The sequence below is a fragment of the Cheilinus undulatus genome, linkage group 22 (assembly GCF_018320785.1).
Source record: "Cheilinus undulatus linkage group 22, ASM1832078v1, whole genome shotgun sequence".
Lineage (NCBI taxonomy): Eukaryota > Metazoa > Chordata > Actinopteri > Labriformes > Labridae > Cheilinus > Cheilinus undulatus.
In genome coordinates, this window is record NC_054886.1 from 5,749,989 (window position 1) to 5,773,653 (window position 23,665).

At 39.0% G+C, this 23,665-nt stretch overlaps 1 protein-coding gene across 1 annotated transcript in view; it reads left to right on the plus strand.

Annotated features, from left to right (window-relative positions):
• nrxn2b (neurexin 2b) overlaps window positions 1–23,665 on the plus strand; it is a 740,090-nt gene that overhangs the window by 110,193 nt on the left and 606,232 nt on the right. Inside the window, exon 2 of the mRNA XM_041780093.1 lies at window positions 9,668–11,065. Coding sequence (XP_041636027.1) covers window positions 10,354–11,065 — 712 coding nt within the window. The 5' untranslated portion in view covers window positions 9,668–10,353. The remainder of the gene's footprint in view (window positions 1–9,667; window positions 11,066–23,665) is intronic.

The window sequence follows — 23,665 nt, forward strand, 5'->3', positions numbered from 1 at the left end:
AAAGGAGACTGTGGACTACAACTGTGACAACAACCGTAGCAGTAAATATAGAAATAAATGTAGTGGAACTGGGTATACAAAGTCTAGATGAACACCACACTGTCACACAAGGACAGTTGCTTCGCTCAACGCCGACACATGCAGCTATAGCCATACACAAACATACAACACAGCCCTCTGAGCTCTAGTTATCTCTGGAGGCTTGTTATGTTTCCTCAGTGTCCTTGGGATTTAATAGTACTATCAGACAAGCCCGCCAATACCCCCCATTACTAGCAACACAATGCATGCACAGAGGATACACTGAGCCTCAGCATAGAAAACCTTAACAGACACAGCATGCTGAAATACACTGCAATGAAGAGAGTCCCCAACCACACAGAAATAACTCGATGAATATTCAATTTGACCAGGGAATATTTTAAATCTTTCTTCCCATAAGGACCACACATGTGGTTAAAGAATGCTTGATTAAACTAGAGAGGGCTCTTAAAGTTTCAATAACACAATTAATTTGGTCCCAAAGCTTTCAAATGTTGTATCTTTGTTGATTTCTATGAAAGCATCATTATAATGAATATATGTTGTTGTGTGGCTGGAAAATATGTATATTTTTTAAGCCACTTACATTTTCAAATAAGACAAAGAAAGACAAGTATACAAATGATAATATGTTTTTCTTGACATACAGAGTTTTAACTAGTATTTTAAAACCATTTATTTCTTCACAGAAAAAAAGAGATGGATTATGTATCAACAATCAGCTGATATGTCAGACAATATTCATATGGCCCAGCCCTACTATGTATATGTGTCAGCTGTTAATTGCAGTGTTTTTGGTGCTCTTCTGATTAGGTGTACATTATTCATGCCTTTTTCAAAGTACAGTGTAGCTATCCAGATGTGTATCCAAGCATGCCTCCTGTCTCAAGACGTCTTGGCTTCTCACGTCTGCTGTTAATGAAAACTGTGAATCATCCCCCTCTTATTTACAGTAACACACATGTATTTGCAACAGTGTGTGCAAATTAGAGAAGAACATGTGCAAACATGCAGATAGGGGTCTGTCTCTGAGGGACAAAAATAAACCAGCCTCAGTTTAATCACTGCTGCAGGCATGTTGAGCCTGAGGACATTTGTCTGACAGGGTCTCACGCTGACTAACACTTTGACATATATTAAGTCAAGTGTTATTAGTCCGTGGTGTGCATACGCAAGGCTATGATAAGAATGGGAATCAAGAAGCCCTGTTTTTGCTGTTATCTGTCATTTCACATAGTAAATCCATCTCAGTATGAAATGCACAAATCTGTAATTAAATAGCTATAATGATCAACAAGCTACCTGAAGGACTTATGTTTTGTTTGCATGACTATTAACTTCATAAAGTGCAATGCCTTAAAACTTCCTTTAGGCTGCCAGTTTACTTTGGGAAAATCAATGTGCTCATATACACTAAAACCAAAATCATAACAGCGCTGTCCAAAGTGCATTCAAAAAATAGCCCACATAATTCTCTATGATCAAAGCCGTACCAACAGCGGCCAGACTCACGTGGACACACTGCACTTCTCCATCTCGGCTGCTGTAGTAGCAGTAGCAGTAGCACAGAAGAAGAAATTTAACACCAGATTTTGTTAGAATAAGTGGGAGGCCTTGGTTGTTGCTGAAAAATCACTGCTCCTACTGTTTTTCCACTTACCCTGTGAGGCGAGATTGAAGCATTGGGCTCTAGTATCAAGTACCTGGCCATGCAGTGACGATGACGATGGTGAGGAGTGTGACCGTTGACGAACTGCTGTTGGTGTGTCCAGGGGACGGCAATTGAGGCGCGTCATTTGACACAACACAGCGGTCTTGCACTGTTGTATAATGGGCTTAAGGTGGCCCTTTCTGATATTACTCTCATTTCAAAATGTTTCATTTGATATTCACAACAGATGATCTGCAGGTGGGAGCTCTTTTATGATGATCACAATGATCAATAGAGAGCAGGGCAGCACTGCCAGAACACAGCTGCAAAAATGATTAGGATGACTGGATAAAGGGCTTTAATTTCACATGACACATCACTGTGCTTAGTCTGCTGGAAGAACGTACCAGATGATCTTCCTTTCTCCCCAACATTTTTCATATGGAGAGAAATGCCATTTATTATAAGCTCCTTGTCTCCTTGTATAAAAATGTTTTGGACTCGATTGCTATATAGGGTGTAATATTCACAAAGGTCACAGTTCTGTTTGCATACCTCTGATATGGTATCACGGTTAGGTGTGGGTTTGTTCATCTGGGAAAAAGCAACATAAAATTCTTGGTTTCCTTAACTTATTGCTTTAAGTGACAGTAGTGCAGCCTACAGCTTGTTCCATCTGTTTTATTTAGAACTACCTGTGATAGTTGTTACATTCTGTAGCATATCAAGCATTCAAAAATACTAAAAACATGCATTTTAAAGCAATGTTTCGTAGTTTTATTAATTGTGCTGTGATAGAATCATATAGCTGTTAGAAAAAGACTTTGTCATGGAACCTGTGCAGAGCACTTAAATACACGCCTGTCACCAGTGTCCTCCACTTCTGTAAATATGTGTATGGTCTTTAAAATGTATTAGAAGCTGTAATGTTTTTGACCCTTTCTGCTTTTACATCCAGAGAGGTTTTAAAAACATCACAGAGGGGCGTCGGTGTAGATTGGTCGGTAGAGCAGAGGCTGTTGTCCTCTACGCATCGGTTGTGGGATCAATTCCTGGTAAGCAGGTCTCATAGCTCCTCTGTTCTTCAGCTTGAATCTAACTTTTATTCTTTGTGTCTAATTGTGTCTACTTCCCATTTTTCCTTTGTTGTTTAAAAGTGGCGAGCAAATAGTTTCAAGCATTACTGCCACCTAGACTGGCTTGTAAACACTACCATATGAGATTGCCCTTTTTCTCCATTTAGACATATTTGTCATGTAATTATGTGAACTAAATCATCATGATTTGGGATGAATACATATACCGGTACACCCCTTGCAGTTATACTGCAGTGATCATATCATGTGGCCAGAAAAGGTCTTGAAATATGCATAGGTTTTTCAGAAAAGCCAGAACTGTCAATTTTGGTAAAGTTTTTTCATAATTTTGTACTTTTGCAGAAATTCATTGTTCATTTCCAAACAGGTTTACTCTCATCACTGTTACCTAGAGGCCAAGCATGATGAGGACTCTGTGATTTCCACAATGGAGAAAATATAAAAAGCATTAATGCAGCAGTACCATGTTGATTATCTAGGAATTTGGAATGCACTTCTTAGAAAGACAATGTTTTGCCTTTCTACCTTGAACAACAGAATGAGTAAACAGTAAAAAACAAGTTTGCAGCCATTTGTTTGAATCATTTACAGGCTCTCTGCTCCTGTCTCTGGCTCTCTGTGTTGGTGGGGCTCAGCTCCTCCACACATACACACGCTCACAGTCATGTTCAAGCAGTCCTATGAGACAGTTAAAGCCCAGTTCAGACCTAAGATTGGCATCCAGACGAAGCTTTTTAAATGTTGCAGGGAACAAGCTGCAGAAAGGTCACCTGGGCAAGTCGGTTACAAGCTACCAGCTGGTGAACTGTCACCAAAATACCTGAGGAATATGATGGTAACATTTTAATTTAGAACAAAGTTATCAGCATGAGCAATATGAGTCAGTGCAAGGATTGTAAAACAGAAATTTGAAATATTTAAACTCCTTTGAGGAGATTTTGAATTTAATGCTCATGCCTTTCTTACTCAAGGACAGAGGACCATCACTTTGTCTTTTCTTTCTTTCTTTTTATTAATTTCTTGTATTTTTTTACACTTTTCTATATTGTTTTATGTTGTAAAGTTCTTTTGCTGGCTAACACTGTTAACACATTGGTATGCATGATATTATCAGCTTGAAATCAGTGTCAGCAGAGACTGTTTCTACGATTTTTGAGAAGATCGAGCTCTGTGCATCTCTACTTTTACACATACAGAACAAAGTTTTCAAATATATAGAAAGTGTTTCCTGCAGAAATTACACTGTACATAGGATACAAACACCCCTCCCATCAATTCCCTTGCCTAATTGTATCAGGTTTGGTTTATTTTGATTGCATGGTATTTTGATTCTCTGTGCATTTAGAGGTATGAGCCAAATCCATCTTTTCTATAAGAGTAGGTGCATTTCCACACAATGCTCTAGTCTAAAAGTGTTTCTGGGACAATTACGCAGCCATTGAAGTCACTTACAAAGCTGCTTGCATTCTTGGGGGCCCTGCAGCACAGGCTGTTAGTATGCAATATTATGCTCTTAATTTGAAAAGATCAAGTCACAGTTGATATGCGTTTTGGCTAGATATCCCTTTATTTCACTGCTTTTTTCTCTACTTCCTTGTCTCCCTCTATGACTCCTTCTTGGCCTCCCTCGTATGCAGTTGTTGTTCAAAATTTGAAATAGTGAACTCTGAATGTGACCTAGTTCATTTTAAACTGTGTGAACTGAACTCTGAGCTAGCTCATTTTAGATTTCAACTTGTTCAACACTACACACACATACTCCTGCATCTCTCCTTTCACAGCGTCTCGCTGCATCGCGCTTCATTCTGAACCTTTATCATTCATCAGCAGAACGCTAAAGACGTTCAAATAAAGTTTCTCCTGCTTTGACATGTTTGACTCCTGTTTTAACATCTTTCAGAGGCTTGTTGATAATGACATGTGTCACAACGATCATCCAGAGTTCAGGATAACCTTAGCAGCAAGCAACTGCCTCTCTGTGGAGGCTTGGTGCCTTTCGCATTCCTTGTGTGAATCCTGGTCAAAGTTTTGCATGTTCCTCCTGTGCATGCATGGGTTCTCTTGTGGCTTCCTCCCACGGTTCATGCTCACTAGGTTAATTGGTGGCTCTCACCTGTCCATAGGTATAAATAAAACAGTGCCTGTTTTTGTCTCTCTATTTCAGCCCTGTGATTGACTGGCAACCAGTCCAGGGTGAACCCCACCTCTCAACTAGTCACAGCCAGGATTGGCTTGAGCCCCATGACCCAAAACATGCACTTCAGTGCATCAGTGGTTAATTTTGGCAGCAGTTTTTCAATTTAGTCTCAGTCTTACTATTTAAATGATTTCTTTTTTTTTTTTTTTTTTTTTTTTTTTACATTTTAGTAATTTCTACTGTTTGGGAGTTTTATAAACATTTACAGTCTAACCCTAGTTGAAGTCTTTACATTTTAGTCTTTACTTTTTACTGATTTCACTAATTTAATTGCCATTTTTTTAAATAAATAGAAATGCCTGCACTACTTTTATTCTTTTTTGATGAAAATACTGACATGCCCTGAATGCTCTCTACACAATCTCTGATTGAGTTTTTACAGATTTTATGCAAAATGGAGAAGAATCATGGATTTGAACAACTAACTGTCCAGCACTAACATTTTGGTCTCATTTCAGTCTCACTGATGAAAACCAACTTACTTTTCATCAGGGTTTTGTCATTAAAGATATACAGTATTGCTAGTTTAGCTATTCTTAGTCTTCTTTATGGAAAAAAGGCAGTCAAATAACATTTTTAGTCCTATACTGCATGCACATATATAATAATTTTCAAACAGTCTTGTTTACTGATGAGTGTCGTGCAACCCTGGATGGTTGGTGGATGGTTGGTGGATGGCCACCATGTCCAACAAGGCTGGGACGTCAGAAATGAGGGATGGAGTCATGTTTTGGGCTGGAATTAGGGGTAGGGAGCTTGTTGGCCCCTTTAGGATCCTTGAAGGTGTGCAAATGACCTCTGCAAAGTATATAGAGTTTCTGACTTACCACTTTCTCCCATGCTACAAAAAGAAGAGCCGTGCCTTCTGTATCTTCATGCATGACAATGCACCATCTCATGCTGCAAAGAATACCTCTGTGTCATTGGCTGCTATGGGCATAAAAAGAGAGAAACTCATGGTGTGGCCCCCATCCTCCCCTGACCTCAACCCTACTGAGAACCTTTGGAGCATCCTCAAGCTAAAGATCTATGAGGGTGGGAGGCAGTTCACATCAAAACAGCCGCTCTGGGAGGATATTCTGGCATCATGCAAAGAAATTCAAGCAGAAACTCCAAAAACTCACAAGTTCAATGGATGCAAGAATAGTGAAGGTGATATTAAAGAAGGAGTCCTTTGTTAACATGTAACTTGGCCTGTTAAGATATTTTGATTGAAATAGCTTTTGATTTCAGTAAATATGACCTCCTAATGCTGCAAATTCAACAAATGACCATTTTCAGGTCTTTACAACCTATACAATGTTTAGAAACTCTATTTTGCTTAATAATGTGTCCAGTGCATTTGAGTTGTTTTGTTTTAGAAAAAAAAATGGTTGTCATTGGGAGGTTTGTTCAGTAAAATTTGGATTATGCTCTATCGGTTGATAACTTGAAAACCACACTGACTGTCATTTGCATCGACTATTTAGGAAAATCAGAGAAAAATATCATTTGCGTAAGAATTTAGAGCACGGTGTAGATTTAGTTGGCAAACTGAACACTGCAATGAATTTACTAAAGGGATATACCATTGGGCCGTCTTGTCTCTGTCCATCTATCTCTCTATTACATACTCATGTGATCGGAAATATGTGTCCTATAGTAAAAAAATTGCCAGTTTGACCTGGACAGCCATGAATAAACCTGAGCAGTCCACCCGAGTCTCATCCATGTGTGGGAAACACTGGATTAGTGGTACCACCCCATCTGCAGAGGGAGACAAAGAAAGTTCCTCACAGAGACTGTACAGTGAACCAAAAACTTGGATAAAATCTAATAAAATCTTTGAAGATCAAAAATATATTTCACATGGCTTTTAATCATGATGTTTACTATGCTACCCAGGCTGAAAATCCAACTATGCAAGCTCCATCTCAAGGCAGCACTGCTTTTTCCTCTTTGCCAATATGAACATCACCCAGAGAAATAGCCCTAATATTATTTGTCCTCCTCCCTCCTCTGTTTCTCACAGCTCTCTGTCCCCTCTGTCCTCCCTCATCTTTATCAAACGACGTTAAGCCCCGGCCCTCTGAGATCATGATTATGCCGCCTTTTTTTCTCTCTTTCTGTCCTTCTCTCACTTCGTCTGTATTTCTCCAACATTTCCCACCCCCCCGCTTGTAGGCTAGCGCCATTGCTGCTGTCACGTTGAAGCAAGGCATGATAGCACAAGGCGGCATGAGCAGGAGTGAGCCTCTCTTTAATTGTAGACTGTCTGTGATGGAAATTAGATTGCACTCAAGAAATAATGGTGGGGGATTAGGCCGAGCCCCAGGGTCAAGACAGGCTTTTCAGATAGCTATTGACTCCACAGCACTCAGCCCTCAATCACATTTGATTTAATGGTGTGTGTGTTTGCATATGCATGTGTGCCACAATACAAGGTTGTGATTTATTACTATTGATGATTGGCAAGAAAGCGTGCATGAGAGACGTGTCTCTTCACTGCATATGAGAGCATTACAATAAGGTTCAGATATTTGCTTGACATGTCTGCAGACATGAGTGAGAGCGAGTAGATGAAATAAGACAGTCATATTGCAGAGGCCGCTCTGGGAAGAATGAAGCCATGGAAAGCTCTGAAAGCTTATTTATTGCTCGGCTCCAGACAAAGTTTTTTGAAGTGTCAGCTTTAAAATGAAAAGAGTGCAGGGATTATTAAATATAGTACATGGAGCCGAAAACTGCGATGAAAGCAAACTACAGGCAAAGTAGATAAAAGATTTTGAACCTTTTTTTAAAAGTTTTTTTTTTTTTTATAAATATGTATTTCTTTGATCTAATTCCCTTAAAATGTCATGGCCAGCTTCTGAACATACTCTTTGCTAAAACTCTTCAAAATCATTAAGAATAACAGGAATGTTATAAAAATGAACTGCACTGGCCATCTTGGTGGGTCAAAAGTGACCCAGGGACGCTGTAATGATAACTCTGGCTGACATAATTCACACTTTCAGCGACATTTGACATGAAAACAAGACTTAATTTTATGTTAATGAGACACAAATACCATAATTTAAAAAGGGAGTGTAACAATTGCATTAATGCTGGTGGATATAAAGCTCTAAAACACACCTGGATGATATGCATATACTTTACAGGCAAACTAGTCATTTTTGACTAGCAAGGATAACATGTGGGAGGATTTTCTGCCATTGAAAAAGTACATGGGTTGGTCAAGTTTAGAGATGCATGCTAAGTATTTTTCATTGCAGTACCATTAACTGGCTGACACCAGTCAGATTGAAAATATTTTTTAAAATGTTGGTTTTGAAAAGATGTTTTTCATGCACATTTGGTGGTGAGAGGCGTTAATATGTAGAGAGCAAATACGTTTAATCTAAGTGACTTCACTTGTGTTTGCATGAAAGTAGCAGGTCTAATGTTCTAACTGGTAATTATTATTTTTTTTACTTTAACTAGTACACTTCACATATAACAAATGACACAATTTGTTTTTTTTCTTTTTTCACTGTTGCTATGAATTGAATTGTAATATCTTGAAAAACTGTCCAATCTGACATTTCAATCAACTAAACAGGAATTAATCTGGAATAAGTCCAGACACGTTTCCCTATCAAAAGTGGAGAGCATTCCCCAAAAGAAAATGAAGGAGCTACCTGCCTTTTGCTAATTAGTTTGGAGGTAAAAGACATCCAAAGGTACATGATAACACACTCTTGCTTAAAAAATGGAGAGGTTTGTGGCTCAGCTTTGCTACTCCAAGTGTACAAGGTAGAATTTAAAGAGAATTTATGGTTTTCATTGGAATTCAAAATATGCTCTGAAGTAAATCAAATTAAAGGTCAGAAAGCTCAGGACAAAACAATGGTGTTCTCTTCTGTGAAAATTGGAGTGTATGTGGAAAATACATTTGGCAAACTTTCTGCAGTTTTCAAATACCTGCTATAGCTTTTTGCTAGTATGATGACTCTTAAGTGACCTAAGAAGGCCACAAACTAAACCAGTAATGTCAGTAAATCAGTAAAGTCTCAATTATTGTATGGTTCTTAAGATTATCTTGACAGATTATCCTGTGGTGTGTGTTGTGTTCAGCGACTTTTTCCCTCCCAGATCTGATTGGAGAAGCTTCGACTAGAGACCGGAAATATTACACATACTCAATATTTACAATCAGAAATTCTGATGTGTGTTGTGAGCACAGGTGACAGCTGAGCAGACACAGGCATCCAACTGGGCAATAGCCTACCAGGAAGCAAGCTGACTGAAGGAGGAAGTAAAAACAAAAACACAACCATGGCAAGGATAGTTAACGGAAAGCATAAAGTCAGATGGTTGTAAGATACGATGGAGCAAGTTTGTACTATAAAACATACCATGGATGAACTGATGGTAGTGTCTCACTCCAAAGTTACATTTGAACGTGCGAGATTTGGTGTTTTGAGAGACCAAACAAGGCCAAGTATCTAGTAGTCAGTGAACAGAATTTGTTAGTGTGTGGTGTGCAAACAGAACAGTAAAACCTATGATTATTTACCACCTTGTGTGAAGTTATGGCATGTAAAGAGGGTACTTGCAGAACAACCTAACGCAAAATCGATCGCACTTTTCCACAGACATGAAATGGTCTAAAACCAGACCTTCATTAACTTTATGTTTATTTTTGTGTGTTTCTTTCAGGTCCCTCTTTGCCACCTTAAAGATGGGATCCATACCAGCGTAAAGCTTCCTGGCCTGTCAGGAGAAGGATGGGTTTATGCTGAAGCCATGAATGTACTGTGTGCTCCAGCAGACACCAGCAAGCTCTGATATCCGACAACTCCCTCACTCTTTGCTCTGTTTCTTCTGCAAGCAACTCCTATTAAAGAAAGATCACAATAGGATAACTCTTCCCCCCCAAGCTTCTGGCAGCGGCTCAGATTTCCTGGAAATTGCTCTGAGATCTGGATTTCTACAGACAGAGATTCTATTTCCAGTCCAGGATACACCAAGAGGCTTTTGAAGAAACGGCTGTGTTGAAATTATCATATTCCCCTCTCTTTTACTCTCCCGCTATTCCTCATTCCTTGCCTTCAAGTCCCAGAGGCACCAACTGATGGAGAGACGAAGGAGAGAGTCAGGATAAGGACAAGAATTAGAGCATCAGAGAGAAGAGAACAAAACTGCTGAATCGTCAGGAAAATTGGAGAAGAGGTCTTGTGAGGATTATTTTACCCAGAGAGCTATACATTCCTATTCCAAGTTAAATCTAGTAATAGTTGTTTACTTTAGAAAACTGTTAGCCACACTGAAGCTGGTGTTTACCTCTGTGGTTCAGTAGACCTATAAGGTATCATAAAAGAAGGGGCAACTTGGGAACTTTGAGTATGACAAGGGGGTTAAGATTCCCGTGTTGGCCCTTGTGGCCCCTGCTCCTCCTCAGCCTGCTTACCACAGTGAGGATGCTGGAATTTGGTGGGGCGCCCGGCCAGTGGGCACGCTACGGTCGCTGGGAAGCAGGATCAGTGGGCGAATTGAGCTTCAGCCTCAAAACCAACATCAGCAAAGCCTTGGTTCTCTACCTGGATGATGGCGGCAACTGTGACTTCCTGGAGCTTCTGATCGCTGACGGGCGCCTCCAGCTGCGTTTTGCAATCCATTGTGCCGAGCCAGCCACTTTGCACATGGAGACACGGGTGAATGATGACCGCTGGCACATGGTCTTGCTAACACGTAACTTCCGTGAGACTCTCCTGATGGTGGACGGCGAGACGAAAGTGGCCGAGGTGAAGTCAAAGAGGAAGGAGATGGCAGTGGTCAGTGACCTGTTTGTGGGCGGGATCCCACCTGATGTTCGCCTCTCTGCTCTGACCTCGAGCACGGTGAAGTATGAGCCACCTTTCCTGGGTTTGATCTCCAATCTGAAGGTGGGGGAGATACCGCCTACTTTGCTGAATAGCCAAGGCATCCAAAATGATCTGGAGTACCTCTGCACCAAACAAAACCCATGCTTCAATGGAGGGTTTTGCTCTATTCAGTATGGAGAAGTTCATTGTGACTGCACACACACCCGCTACAGGGGGAAGTACTGCAAGGAAGGTAAGGAAACTTCATAGTTTACATGCTTTGCCTTGATACCATTTCATTTCTTATACCAAACGCTTTACCTGTGGCTGGCTTTTATGCTCCTGTTTGGTGTTAAATCCAACACAAATCTGTTTGAGGTAAAGATCACTCATTGGTTTTTGACTTGGGTTTTGAGGCAGTGAGTTGGGCTTTTTGAAAAATTTTAAGAGATTAATGACAAAGTTTGAAGTCAGAAAATAAGTAGTCCTTTCTATTGGCACTAGGTAGCATGGTTTGGAAAACTGTTGATCACAAGGTAGCCGTTGCCTCAAAAATGACCCTTCTTATTTGTCTGTATTTACTCAAAGAGACCACCATGTACATAAACTAAATCTTGTTGATTTGAAGAATACTTGGTTTTGCTATTAAGACCCTTAATCCATAATGAAAAATGTATAACAAGGCATTAAGTCAGGTTGATTTTCTGGTACATTTATGGACAGTTGTACTTCTTGATTGTGTTGCATAAGCTTGTGAATTCTAATTGTATTAAATTATCCTACTTTCCTGCAGAGAAGTCAGAAATAACCATCTTTTCTGATGTGAGGAAGAAAGTTTCTGTTTTCACTAAGGTTGAATGATTTATGTGTGGACCTGGTGAGGGTGAGGACTTTCTAAAAAGGCAACCTGAGGCAGATATTTTACTGTTTTTTCCTGGATTTTGTTGTTTTTTTAGCGTCTGAGATTGCATTGTTTGAGATGACGACAGAACACTCTCTGAGAGATTGTGCACCTCATTCAAGATCTCTAAGAATCAATTTACTGAGGTATTGCATTTTTTATGATTTTAAAAACATGTCTTTTCTTGGATCAATAATCCCCACATCATGTCTACTTTGAAACAGTAGCCAACATAAGCAAGTAACCACTGAAAGAGATGGTGCATACTATACCTCTGCATTATCCCCATCAGCCTTTCTTTATGAACCTGGTAATAATGAATAAATTCTCATCTTAACTGAAAGAAATTAATTTTTGAGAAGTTGTTATTTCTGTATGTTTCAGCTCCATACCACTGTTTTAACTGATCAATCAGTCGTTTAGCCAGTCAGTCAGCCAGTCACCAGTGAACCAATCAACCTTTACTTCAGAGCTAGATCGGGCCTGTCCACAGAGTTGGTTAAGCCCCTGAAAAACCCAGTGAAAGTGCCCTGCATGTGAACTGGATCAGTAGCATTGGTGAGGACATCCTGAAGAACAGTTTCCTCATTCTGGGCAGACAGGTGTGCCAAGATGTAGTTGGATGTGATGTTGAAATTGTTCAATCCTGACACTTTTTAACTGCTTTTCACCACCTTTTTCACCTATTTATGCCATTTTTAACCCATTTTCACCACTTAACCCGCCTAGTTGTTTCACTTTTAACTCATTTTAACCACTATTTTTGCCAGTTTCTGCCCCTTTCTGTCACTTTAACCAGTTTTTGCCCCTTTCAGCCATTTCTAATCATAGAATCTTGTCATTTTTCATCTTAGTTTTACCATTTTAACCTCCTTATTTTTTTAAAGATTTATTTGGGGCATTTTTGTGCCCTTTTTTGACAGAGGAGGACAGTGGATAGAGTTGGAAACAGGGATGGGAGCGGGGGAGAGACATGCGGTAAAGGGCCTCAGGCTGGATTTGAACCTGGGCCATCCACATACATGGGGACCACCAGGCCGCCAGCACTGCTTTAACCTCCCTTTTGCCACTTTCAACCAATGTTTGACACTAATTTCTTCTTTTAATCCACCATTTCCTGTTTTTGACACTTTAAACTAGGGATGGGGATGGAAACCTGGGTCTGTAAAGACCTAGTTCTGTATTTTTAAAATACCCAAAAATCAATGACCTTTTTAGCTGATGGATACTGCTGTTGAGCCTCATAGGCTCCGTGGGTAATGCCATTTTAAGATATAATTGGTGCATAGACTTATAGTACATCAGTTCTTGTAAGGGGAATATAAACTAAAGGCACTTCACTATTGTTCCAGATTTTAGCTTAAAAGGGTCTAATTAATATTGGCAGATATGAACATTACTGCCGATATTTACAACCACTATTTTGACTAAAAATATCTGCCTGCATCAGCTATAAATATTTGCTGCAAGAACAAATTAGTGGAGTTTTAGATGGGACCAACAGACCTACATCAGCTGAAGTTTTTTCCTGTATTTAAAATGATTTCTTTAGATTAAGTTTAATTTGTTCATCCCAAAACTTAAAAAAATGTGTGTTTCAAGAACTTAAGTTTTGGGCCTGAACTAAATTTAGATATCAGTATCAATTTCAGTATTGGCTAAAATATATTTTTTGAATAACTGTCACTATTGTGCATCCCTAGCAATTATATTTGAATTTAATCAGATGTTAGTTACCTAAGAAAGTTGTTTCAAACCTAGATGAAGCCATAGGGACACCATAGTCCTATCCATGAAAAATGGTTTCATCAGTAGTATCTTCAGCTGTGGTACAGTTGTCATAGTAAGTGTGGTTGTGCAAACACCCGCGGCACACAACCACTGGCTTAAGATTTTCCCATACAGAACGTTTGTGTTGTATGTATTCAGCCTCTCGTGGTATTAACATTGATTCATTTCAGTCTGGACTGTTCAAAAAGGTATCACTGCTCCAGGCAACCAATCATGTACTAGCTGAGGTGTGGCCCATCACCAGGGTAGTAAAGAAAACAGATGCTTGTCAGATTATCATGGAGAAAGGAAATTGGATGAAACAGATCATCTGTAACTGAATCTTTGATTGATAGAAAAACTGAGGATGAACTAGCAAAAACTAGTTGACATATGATGTGCGTTGTTTTTGGATATATTACTCATGATATTCTCTCTGTTCCTGGATGATTTGACTTTTAATGATCTGTCAGTTACTATCAAATTATGATCCTTATAGAATACCAATAATTCAGAGTATATTCTGTACCCAAGAATCGTGTTATAATCACATCAGGACAATGGCAGATCACCTTATAAGTGGCTGGACTTGTTTTCTTTGCTCTGGTGGGTGTAAATAGTTGAAGTGGAGACCAAAAGTTGGTGAGAGATTTCCAAAAAGAGCTGCATGAGTCTCACGTTTTCCTGTTTGCAGTTTTCTACCTTCAAAAAGTAAAAAGTTTTTTGTGTTTGTGTGTTTTAAAGATTGAGCTGTTTAAATAAATAAAAATAATCATGATGACTCACACAAGAGTTTTCGACATGGCACAGGTGCTCCTTTGAAAGTGGCTTGAATTTAAAAACAAAACAACACTTAACATCAAAGGTGCTGAATATCTGAAAAGGATATTTCAAAATGCAGAATCACACATTGTAGGTCTGCTTTTCAACTCTCCCCCTGTGTTTTTTCACTCAGTTTTCTTCTTATTTTCTTTCTCTCCAAGCCCATTGTCTCTGGTGTACACCGTGCTCCTGCCTCCATTTGCTCTTGGGATGTGCTCCTGTGCTGTCAGCTCATGTCAAACTCTGTTCTGTTGTACACTTTTGGCTCCTTCCTTCACTGACACATCCCATTTCCATATCTATGTTTTTTTCCCGCTCTCCTTCACATTCATCCATCTCTCTGTTTCTTTTATTCCTGTAGCATTTCCTTCACCCGCCTCCTACCTTTCTCTTCTCAAGGCTATCTGGGCTTTCCATCTCCCCTCCCCTCCCTCCGCCTCCTCTCTCTTTCTCTCCACAGTTCACTCCCTTACTCCACTTATCTCTCTTTCACCTTTACCCGCTGTCAGCACTTCCCACTCCTGCCTCTCCTCCTCCTGCACTTATCTCGCTCCTCTCTTTCTCTCAAACTGTCTGCATCTCCTCACCTTGCTCGTGAATTATCTCATTCCCTATGCAGCCATCACAAATTGCTCGCTCTCTCTTGATCTTTTGTAATGGAGGGGGGTAGTGCTTCATCCAACATTATCTACAACTTTAAATATAACATGCACCAGGGTGGGGCAGTGTATGGATTTTTTTAGATGCATAGGTGCATTTTGAAATGAGTTAGTGTTGGGCAATAACATTGATGTCAATGTAGTTTATTATGATGCATTTGCAATTTGACATGCAATTATTTTTTAAGTTCCCAATCTTAGGTATTTTCGACAGACACAAGCAGTTAATTCTTTTCTATTATAAGCAACATATTAGATAAATTAAACATAAACTGTTCTTCCCTGTAGACCTGTTTGGTAGTATGGCATAACATAATGCATGCATCAGTGTGAATTAGATAATAAATTACTCTGATCACAGTAGTAAATGTATTGATCTATTTAATGTAAAGCCTTGAAGTAATCATCATGAAAACTAGAGCTGAACAATTAAAAAAGAAATATCTATCTGTAGTTTTTTTTACCCATATTGCATATGGAATGTGAATTGTTGTATAGAAAGAAAGTCATCTTTTCAATTCTCATTTCAACTATGAAAAACGTTTATATTTAAGAAAGATAAGATGTTTTTTTCAGTCTATTCCAGAAATAAATGATGCTTCAATGTATGCATGATGTGCTGAACACAAATCTATTCATAAATTTATTCACAAATCTATGCTTTTTTGGGCAGAATCATGTGATTACGGAACAGCCCGCTATTGGCTGACAGACGCTCACTGAGAGTAACAATATGGCAGTTAGCATTCAAGCTAGCGGTAGTAAATTACCTTAATTTGATTAAAATGGATAAAAAGATGTTAAATATCGGGTTTACTGGTGTGGATTTAATCAATGAAGTCCCAAAAGTCGCACGAGTTCCAGGCTCGCTAAAAATGCTGTCGCAAGGGACTTAAAAGCATTAAAAGCATCAGTGGGAAAACACAGTGGTTAGCTTCAGGAGGAAAAACAAGTAAGAGGCAGCGATTTATGGTTTAAAAGTTGATTAACTTTTGATAGGCTGTGTCACTTCTTGTCTTGTACGACAGCACGGGTCTGGAAGGTGTTTAAACGATCACATTCAGAGAAAAACTCACACAGCCACCATTATTTGCTGCTACAGCAGGTCCCTTGGTTCATCTTACTGCGCGAAAAACCGAAGCCCGTTCATACAGTGGCAGGGAAGAAGAATTGATTTCCGGTTAGTAGCACTAACATTTAGCAAGGCTAAAAAGCAAACTGTAAAGCTAAACCAAACAGTATCGGATTGGTGCATAAACACGTGAACTCGTCAATACCAATACCTGCATTTTAAGCAGTATTGGACGTATTTCTGATATTGGTATCAGAATCGGAACAACTCTAAAGAATATAGGCCTTTAGAAATATACCCTCAGGTATAGCTGAAAGCTGAGAGTGTCACAACGTCAAGGAGGCCTGAAATATGACAGAAGCCCTAAGTGTAGAACAACTACCAGACTTTCTAGTTCCCTGCTTCTCTCAGAGACAGGAGACACTTCTTTATCACATAAACCGGTGTATACTGTATAGCAGTATTGTATCGGCCAAAATAAGGATTTTTCTTTTTTTAGATGTATTTTTGGGCTTTTCAGTGCCTTTATTTGATAGAGAAAGACAGTGGATAGAGCTGGAGATGGGACGAGAGTGGGGAGAGACATGCGGCAAAAGACCACAAGCCTGGGCCGCCCACGTACATGGGTAGTGCCTTAGACCGCTAAAGTTTGGAAATAACTTAAAAAAATAACTTAAAAAACGTAAAAAAAGTCACATCTTAAATCGCAATTACATTATGGGGGGAATAAACTGCAATTAGGTTATTTTTGTAAATCGTTAAGCTCTATTAAGGATTGTGTTCTTGTGATGAGTGATCAATAAAATAACCGATTTTGAACAGATTACATTGAAGAGTACTGGAAGATTTTGCAACCTTAATAACATTTTTAAAAATGTTTTTTTGCAATTTAGACAACATTGTGTTAGAGTTTATCTACAAGGTAACATTTTTTATGCTTTAGTATCAAAAAGGTTTTAATATAATTTTATTTTTGCAAAAATTACATCAAAGTTTTAAATGCTGGTACTGTGACTGCTATTTGCTATTTTTTACAGAAAAATATGAGGTTTTTATAAATTATGTCTCAGCATTCTGCTAAAAAGTATCAACACATGACCTTTGGTTCACATCCTCCAGCCTGCACTCCTAATATTACATCACAACATCCAGGATAATCAGCAGACTCTGCAGCTCCCATAGTTACTGAGTCTTCAGAAGGTAGATATCTACTTTGCCAGCAGTTATATGCCAATTGTTTGAAGCCTTACATTTTTGTGGCGGTCGCAGATAAGCTTTGACGGCGCTGAAAAGAAATCAACCCGAACAATTATTTTGTTCACATTTTTGTCAGAGCATTGCTTTTGACAGATGTGAAGTAATAACATCAGCATGCGGCCATGATTTAGATCAAAGCCTTTAAGTTGTTTTCATGCACGTAGTCTCAAACAGCTCGAGTAGGTGCATTGTTTCGTCTGTTGCTCTCTGAAGCTGCAGAACAAATGCAGAATCTTTCATTTCTCCAGGCCGAGTTATTTCTGTTTAGAGACCCAGCAGCAAAGCAGAAGCTGGATGGCCATATAGGTCTGCCTGGTCTCTCCCTTTCTTGCCGCCTCTCTCATATTTCTCAGTTCCTTTAATTCTTGGAGCTTTTTCTCCCTTTCTCTCTCTCTCTCTCTCTCTCTCTCTCCCTCTCTCTCTCTCTCTCTCTCTCTCTCTCTCTGTGCTCTGTGTCAGATTGCTGTGTGGTTGCTGGAAGCAGATACTGCTGCCTGGCTCTCGGCTAAATTGAGAGCAGAATACCAATGCAGTGCTACAGTGACTGCGGGAAACATTTGTCCTTTTGAAATGGAGTGAGAGGGAGAAATAAGATAGAAGGGGAGAAAGGAGATGGAGGTAAGAGGAGGGATACAGAATGAGAGGAAATCAGGCTGATCAACAGTGAGAAATGAAGAGAAGAAGAAAGAAGACGGCACAGAGACGTTTGTTTCCTCAGTGATTTTCAGCCATGTCTTTGGTTCGAGGGCCGTTAATTGGGCCATTATGGCTGACTTCCAGTGTAGCTGTGTATTTATTCTTTTGTCCGACAATGGGTGGGTATGTTAAGATCCCCCATCTCTCTCTTTTTTGTCAGTTTTGAGATATTTTACCAACACATCAATGTCTTGCTGTGTTAGCTCTGTAGTGAAGGAGGCTGTGTCAAAGAGAAGCTGCTCGCTTCACAGAGGAAGAGCACATCATTTCATGAAAACACTTTTAATGATGGGATGTGGCACTTGCAATTTATTCATGTGTCTTATTCTAGATGATTCATGATGGGGTACTTGATCATTTAGGAACTTAGCTGATGCTCTACTTCAGATATTCATAATCGTTGGAATAAGCTGAACATTTCTATGCCCCTGAAATTATGACAACTACAAATATTTGGGAGCAGAATATGTCTTTCTTTTCTGCCAGTAGAGATAACTGTTAATGATCTCACAATTCCAACTGATTAATTGATTTTTAATTTGAATTGATTTGCAAATGCATCAATGGATGAAGTCAAAATGATGAGAAAACTGATTCAGACTCTTTTTGGATCTAAAAAGACACTCATAACATGGAGTACATGCACACCCAAGAGTAAAATATGGTAAGATATGATGAGCAGAGATGGATGATTAATGTTTCATGGCTTTTTGATCTTTTGCTGTACATGTGTAGTAAATTTCAATCACCCTGTCCTGCTTAAAAACTGTAAAAATATCTGCAAGAACATGGCAAGAACAGGGTGTCAAAGAATATTAATAATAGGGCCAAAAAACCTCAGTTAAAGCTGATCTAACAGTGGGATTTCTTTTGATGACAGCATTTCTTTGTGCTGTGTTACAATTGAGGAGCTTTCATGTTCCTGTCCAGTGAACAACATGTAAGCCAGTTCACATATGTGCCAACATAGCTGTGACAGGCCTGATAAAGCATGTCTTTCTGCTGCACAAAGAGTCAAGTATTGTTTTCATGGTTGTCCAATCAGGATGTATGGTTTTGACAATTAGCAGAAGGTAGCATTTCCATAAACGGCGTCTTACATTCATTGTTCTGCCCCTGTCTGTGAGTTGTTTTGGCACACTTCTGGCACATTTTAAGCCCCTTTTATACCTAAAGATTGTATAAGCACAGTGTATTCAAGTATATTTGTTGACCAAGTTGGTTCCTTTATGATCACAGTGTACCCATCTTCTGTTACTTCCAGCAGGATAATGCACCATTTCTTAAAGCTCACAAAGGTTATTTTTAACATCACCTTGAGTTCACTGTACTCAGATGGGCTCCACAGTCACCAGATTTTAGTGCAGGAGAGCATCTTTGGGATGTAGCGGATGGACATGCAGCTGACAGATCTGGGTTAACTGCATACTAGAAGTATGTACCCCATTAATGTAATCCATTTTATACAGAACATTATATGGTTTTAAGGGTTGTTGGACATTTGTTGCAGGTCAAAGTGATCTATTTCGGGAAAGAGATAATAGTGATATGTTGTAATTCAGTTTAGTATATTAACTTTTGTTCAGACCAACATCCTCCCAAAATAAGATGAAAAAAGCATCCAGTATGGCTGCCTCTCAGAGCAGCAGCTCATTAGCAGAGACTGTTTATGAGGAGAGCTGCCAAAACAGCCTGTTAACATGTGGGTGGAAGAATGGCGCTGGGATGTCAGTCACCACAACAATCACTAATGGGCTATACACAATAAACAAATAAAAAATTGAAACGTGTGTCATATGCACCCATAATTAAACCAAATTGCTGGAGAAGAGAGTGTATCATCTTTTTAAAGAGAGCAACAGAGGCTAAATGTTGATAAGTAGTTTAATATCTTGTTTGTTGAACCATTGAGTTCTGCAGGTGTTATTGAGGATTTAAAATGATGTTTAATCAGGATTTGAGGTCATTTAAATGCACCATAAAGCTTTAATAATAAAACAAGTGTTACATATCTGCAGTTTGACTTGCTAGGATTTATTTTCTTACATATTAATACGTGCCAAAGGCAACCTTTAAAGCCAATATGAAAAGGAAGCAATCCTTTAAGTTATTGTGTATTTTTTTTCCTCTTTTCTCTAGAAAAATAACGGTTTGCTTGAAAAGTAGTTAGAATAAAATATTTTTCACAACATCAACACTATTAGCAGTGAGTTGGACAAGAAATGGAGTGATTAGTGAAGTGCTCATAGAACTGTTGGTTTTCTTTTGCAGTCTTGTTACTGATAGCTGCTGTATGCTCATGAATACAAGGCTTTGGAAGTGGCAGGCTTTGATGTTCACATTAGAGCGCACCAAGACAGAATGGAGTTTGACAAAGAAGTTGCTTTCATGTGTGCCTGAAGCAGAGAAGGAAAGGAAGAGAGCCAAACTTCAGCCATGTGCTCTTAGCCACATTGTGCAGCACAAATCTTCTCAGAGGATGCACACTAAACATGCACACACAGACAGCCTAGAGTGCAGTTTAGACAAATGACTGAAATTGAAGCTATTAGCCACAAAAGTCTGAGCTACAACAAAAATATTGCCTTCTAGACGTTTGCAATCCTTTGGTAATGATGGATGTCAGCCCAGAGTGGAATCAGTAAAATCTGAAAATTTAATATGACAGCTGAGGTTTTGAAATTTAAGGAGGTTATGCCATCTTATCTCCCTCAAGCGTAGCTTTCCCCCTCTGCTCTCTTTGTAGAGTGTCTCTTGTGTTCATTTGGATGTGAGTGATCTTGCTCATCTGATCTCAGACACTGACAGGTTTTAGCATTTTTACTCGTTTACACTAATGTTTTTAGGTGAAGCTAGAATTTATTCTGACAGGTAGAAGAGTAAATGAGAGAAATTTTGAAACTGAGGGTAGCTAGATTATTCTCAACTCTTATCTGATTCAAAACATGGAAAACCTCATACATAAGGATAGTTTTAACCAAATTTAAACACCCTAATCCTCTAGAGCTGGAAAATATGGCCATATGTTTGTATCATAGCGTCTTTTTGGTTACTTGTGGTAATAGTGTTATATTATGGTCTTCAAAAATTTAAATGCATTTTTATGTTAGACTACCCTCTAACCCCCCCAGCACACCTGTGATGGCATATTTAGCTCATGTTTGTGCCTAAGATCTACCAGAATCAGTCCTGTCACTGCTACTTAATGCATTTATGCAGCACATCATCACTGTTTTAAATGAATGCATCGTAGTGCACACACGGGGTATAACCAAGGGTGTAGCTAGAGATTTGGGCCCCCGGAAGGAATATTACACAGGGCCCCCCTCAGTCAGTTAGCCAAGCAACAAATGTTGCATCCTTTTAACAAATATCTATGCATTTTATTAAATTTTTTAGCCATAATTTCCCAATTTATAATCATTATTTTTACTATAGTTAAATTGATTTTACTTGCATTATTTTGCAGTGCTAGACTACACCATTTGGACATTTTTAAGGGAGGAGCAAGGGCCCCCCAGCATTGTATTTTACTCTATTTTCTATTTACTCTCCCCTACAAATTTGAGTCTGTTGACTGATTCATTTAGTCGCTTTTGATTTAGTAATGACACTAATTAATTAAAAAAAAATAGATTAAAACACACTTTTCACTGCAGGCTTCTCAAGGGCCCCTCCCTAGTGTGGGCCCGGGTGATTCAACCATTAGCATATCAGAGTGAAATGTGTCAGACAACAGCTCACTCTGAGTCAACTCATCAGCATGTTTTGTTCTAGTATTATGATCAGCCAGGTAACTAACTGAACATTATCCACTCATGCTGTTATCGCACTTCACATGCAACACAGTAATCAGGTAAACCATATTCTTTCCTCTCACAATTTATTTTTCGTAATAACAGCTAGGGTGCTAGCTTTGCAGAGCATCTCTGTCAGCTGGTATGGGGCTGTAACACATGCTGCATGCTGCATTGGGGCATCTTAGTTAAATTTTAGGAGTGCAACGGTTTATGGAGGTCACAGTTCAGTACCTTGGTTTTTGGGTTACTGTTTGGGTTCGGTTCATCGGTTGAAAAGGTAAAAGAAAGTCCCAAATTAATAGTCCCAGTTCTTGGTTTCTCTGATTTATTACCTTAAGCTGACAGTAGTGCAGCAAACAGTTTGGTCCTTCTATTGTGAGAACCACCACTGATAGTTGGTACAGGCCGTAGCGTATTGGACATGAAAAAAATATTTTAAAAAGATGCTAAATATGTTGCAACACAGAAATCAATAGTGTAATATCTCCATAGAACGATACAATCAATCCAACCTAATAATTATAATAAATGTGTGTATTTTACAGCCGTTTTCTTTTAGATATATTTTTGATTGATGTGGTGTGCCTATATGCATATATGTAAAGGTAGAGAACACTGGTTAAAATGTGTATTACTTGTGCAAAATTATGACTCATATTTATCAGGGAAGGACTGTAGTATAGCTCATGTAGACACAGGATGGGACATTTGATCAGTGTTTAAATAATTTATACACTTATAGCTGCTATTCTCTACTTCTGCATATCTATGTATGGCCTTTTAAATTTATTAGGGCTGCTAGAGTCTCAAGCCTCTCTTCTTTTACATCCAGAGGGTTTTTTAAAACAGTACGGAGGAGCTGTCATCAGGAAGAACAAGCAGGTGAGTCTCGGTTTCGCCACTTCTCTAGTGCTGCACTCCAAGCTAAAGTTTCTTCCTTGTGTGTGCTTTGTGTCTGCTTCTTCCTCTACTACATTGATTTTTTTTTTTTAAGCGGTAAGCTAAGAGTTATTAGTGTTACTGCCACCTATATTGGCAGGTAACACTGTCATCTGTGATTGCTGTTTTTCTCTCTTCAGACCATAGACTGTAGAAGGAATTCAGATGTATTCATTTGAGACAAATACAAATAGTATTACACCCCAACAGCAGCTGAAACAACTGTTTTTAAACTTGTGACTCCCTTTAAATGTTGAACCAGAGAAGTTGTGACATTAAACGAAATCGGAGGAGCAGTAGTAAACTCTGCAGCTGCTTAAAACCACTGCTACTGCTGTCAAAACTAAGCTAAGATCAGGATAAAAATGCTACTGCCTTCGCAATAAAATTTGCTAGTTGTTTTTTTCCCTGAGTGATTTATTGTTTATGCCAGCATCAGGAAATGTGGTACATTTTGACACACTTTGGCAGGAGAGAAATGAATCTTACAACTTGATAGTCTCACAATCTTTTTCCCCTGACCTAACACTGAGACATGAGTCCAGTTTCCCGTCACAGGCTTAATGTAGGGGGAGAATGGGGCTTGTTAACCTAAGTATTCATTTAAAAGTGTTATTTCTTTTCTTACGCAATACAATAGATGCTATATTGCCCAGGCCTATTGTATATGCACTGGTTAATAGCTCAGTTGTTATTAGAAGAGTATTTTAGTTTACTTGGATCTTTGAAGACAAGGAATAAAATAAGTTAAAGTGTAGGATCCTAAAAATGTTGCCTTTGCTGTTATACTCTGCAAAAAGGAGCAGCTGCTGTTGTGAATTCCGTGTAGCTCATGTTTACTGTCCAAAATCAATGTGTTTCCTGGTCCATATCATGTCATGGCAGCTGTATCTTGATACATATTGTACTCTGTGCCTGTGGGAAATACACAGGCCTA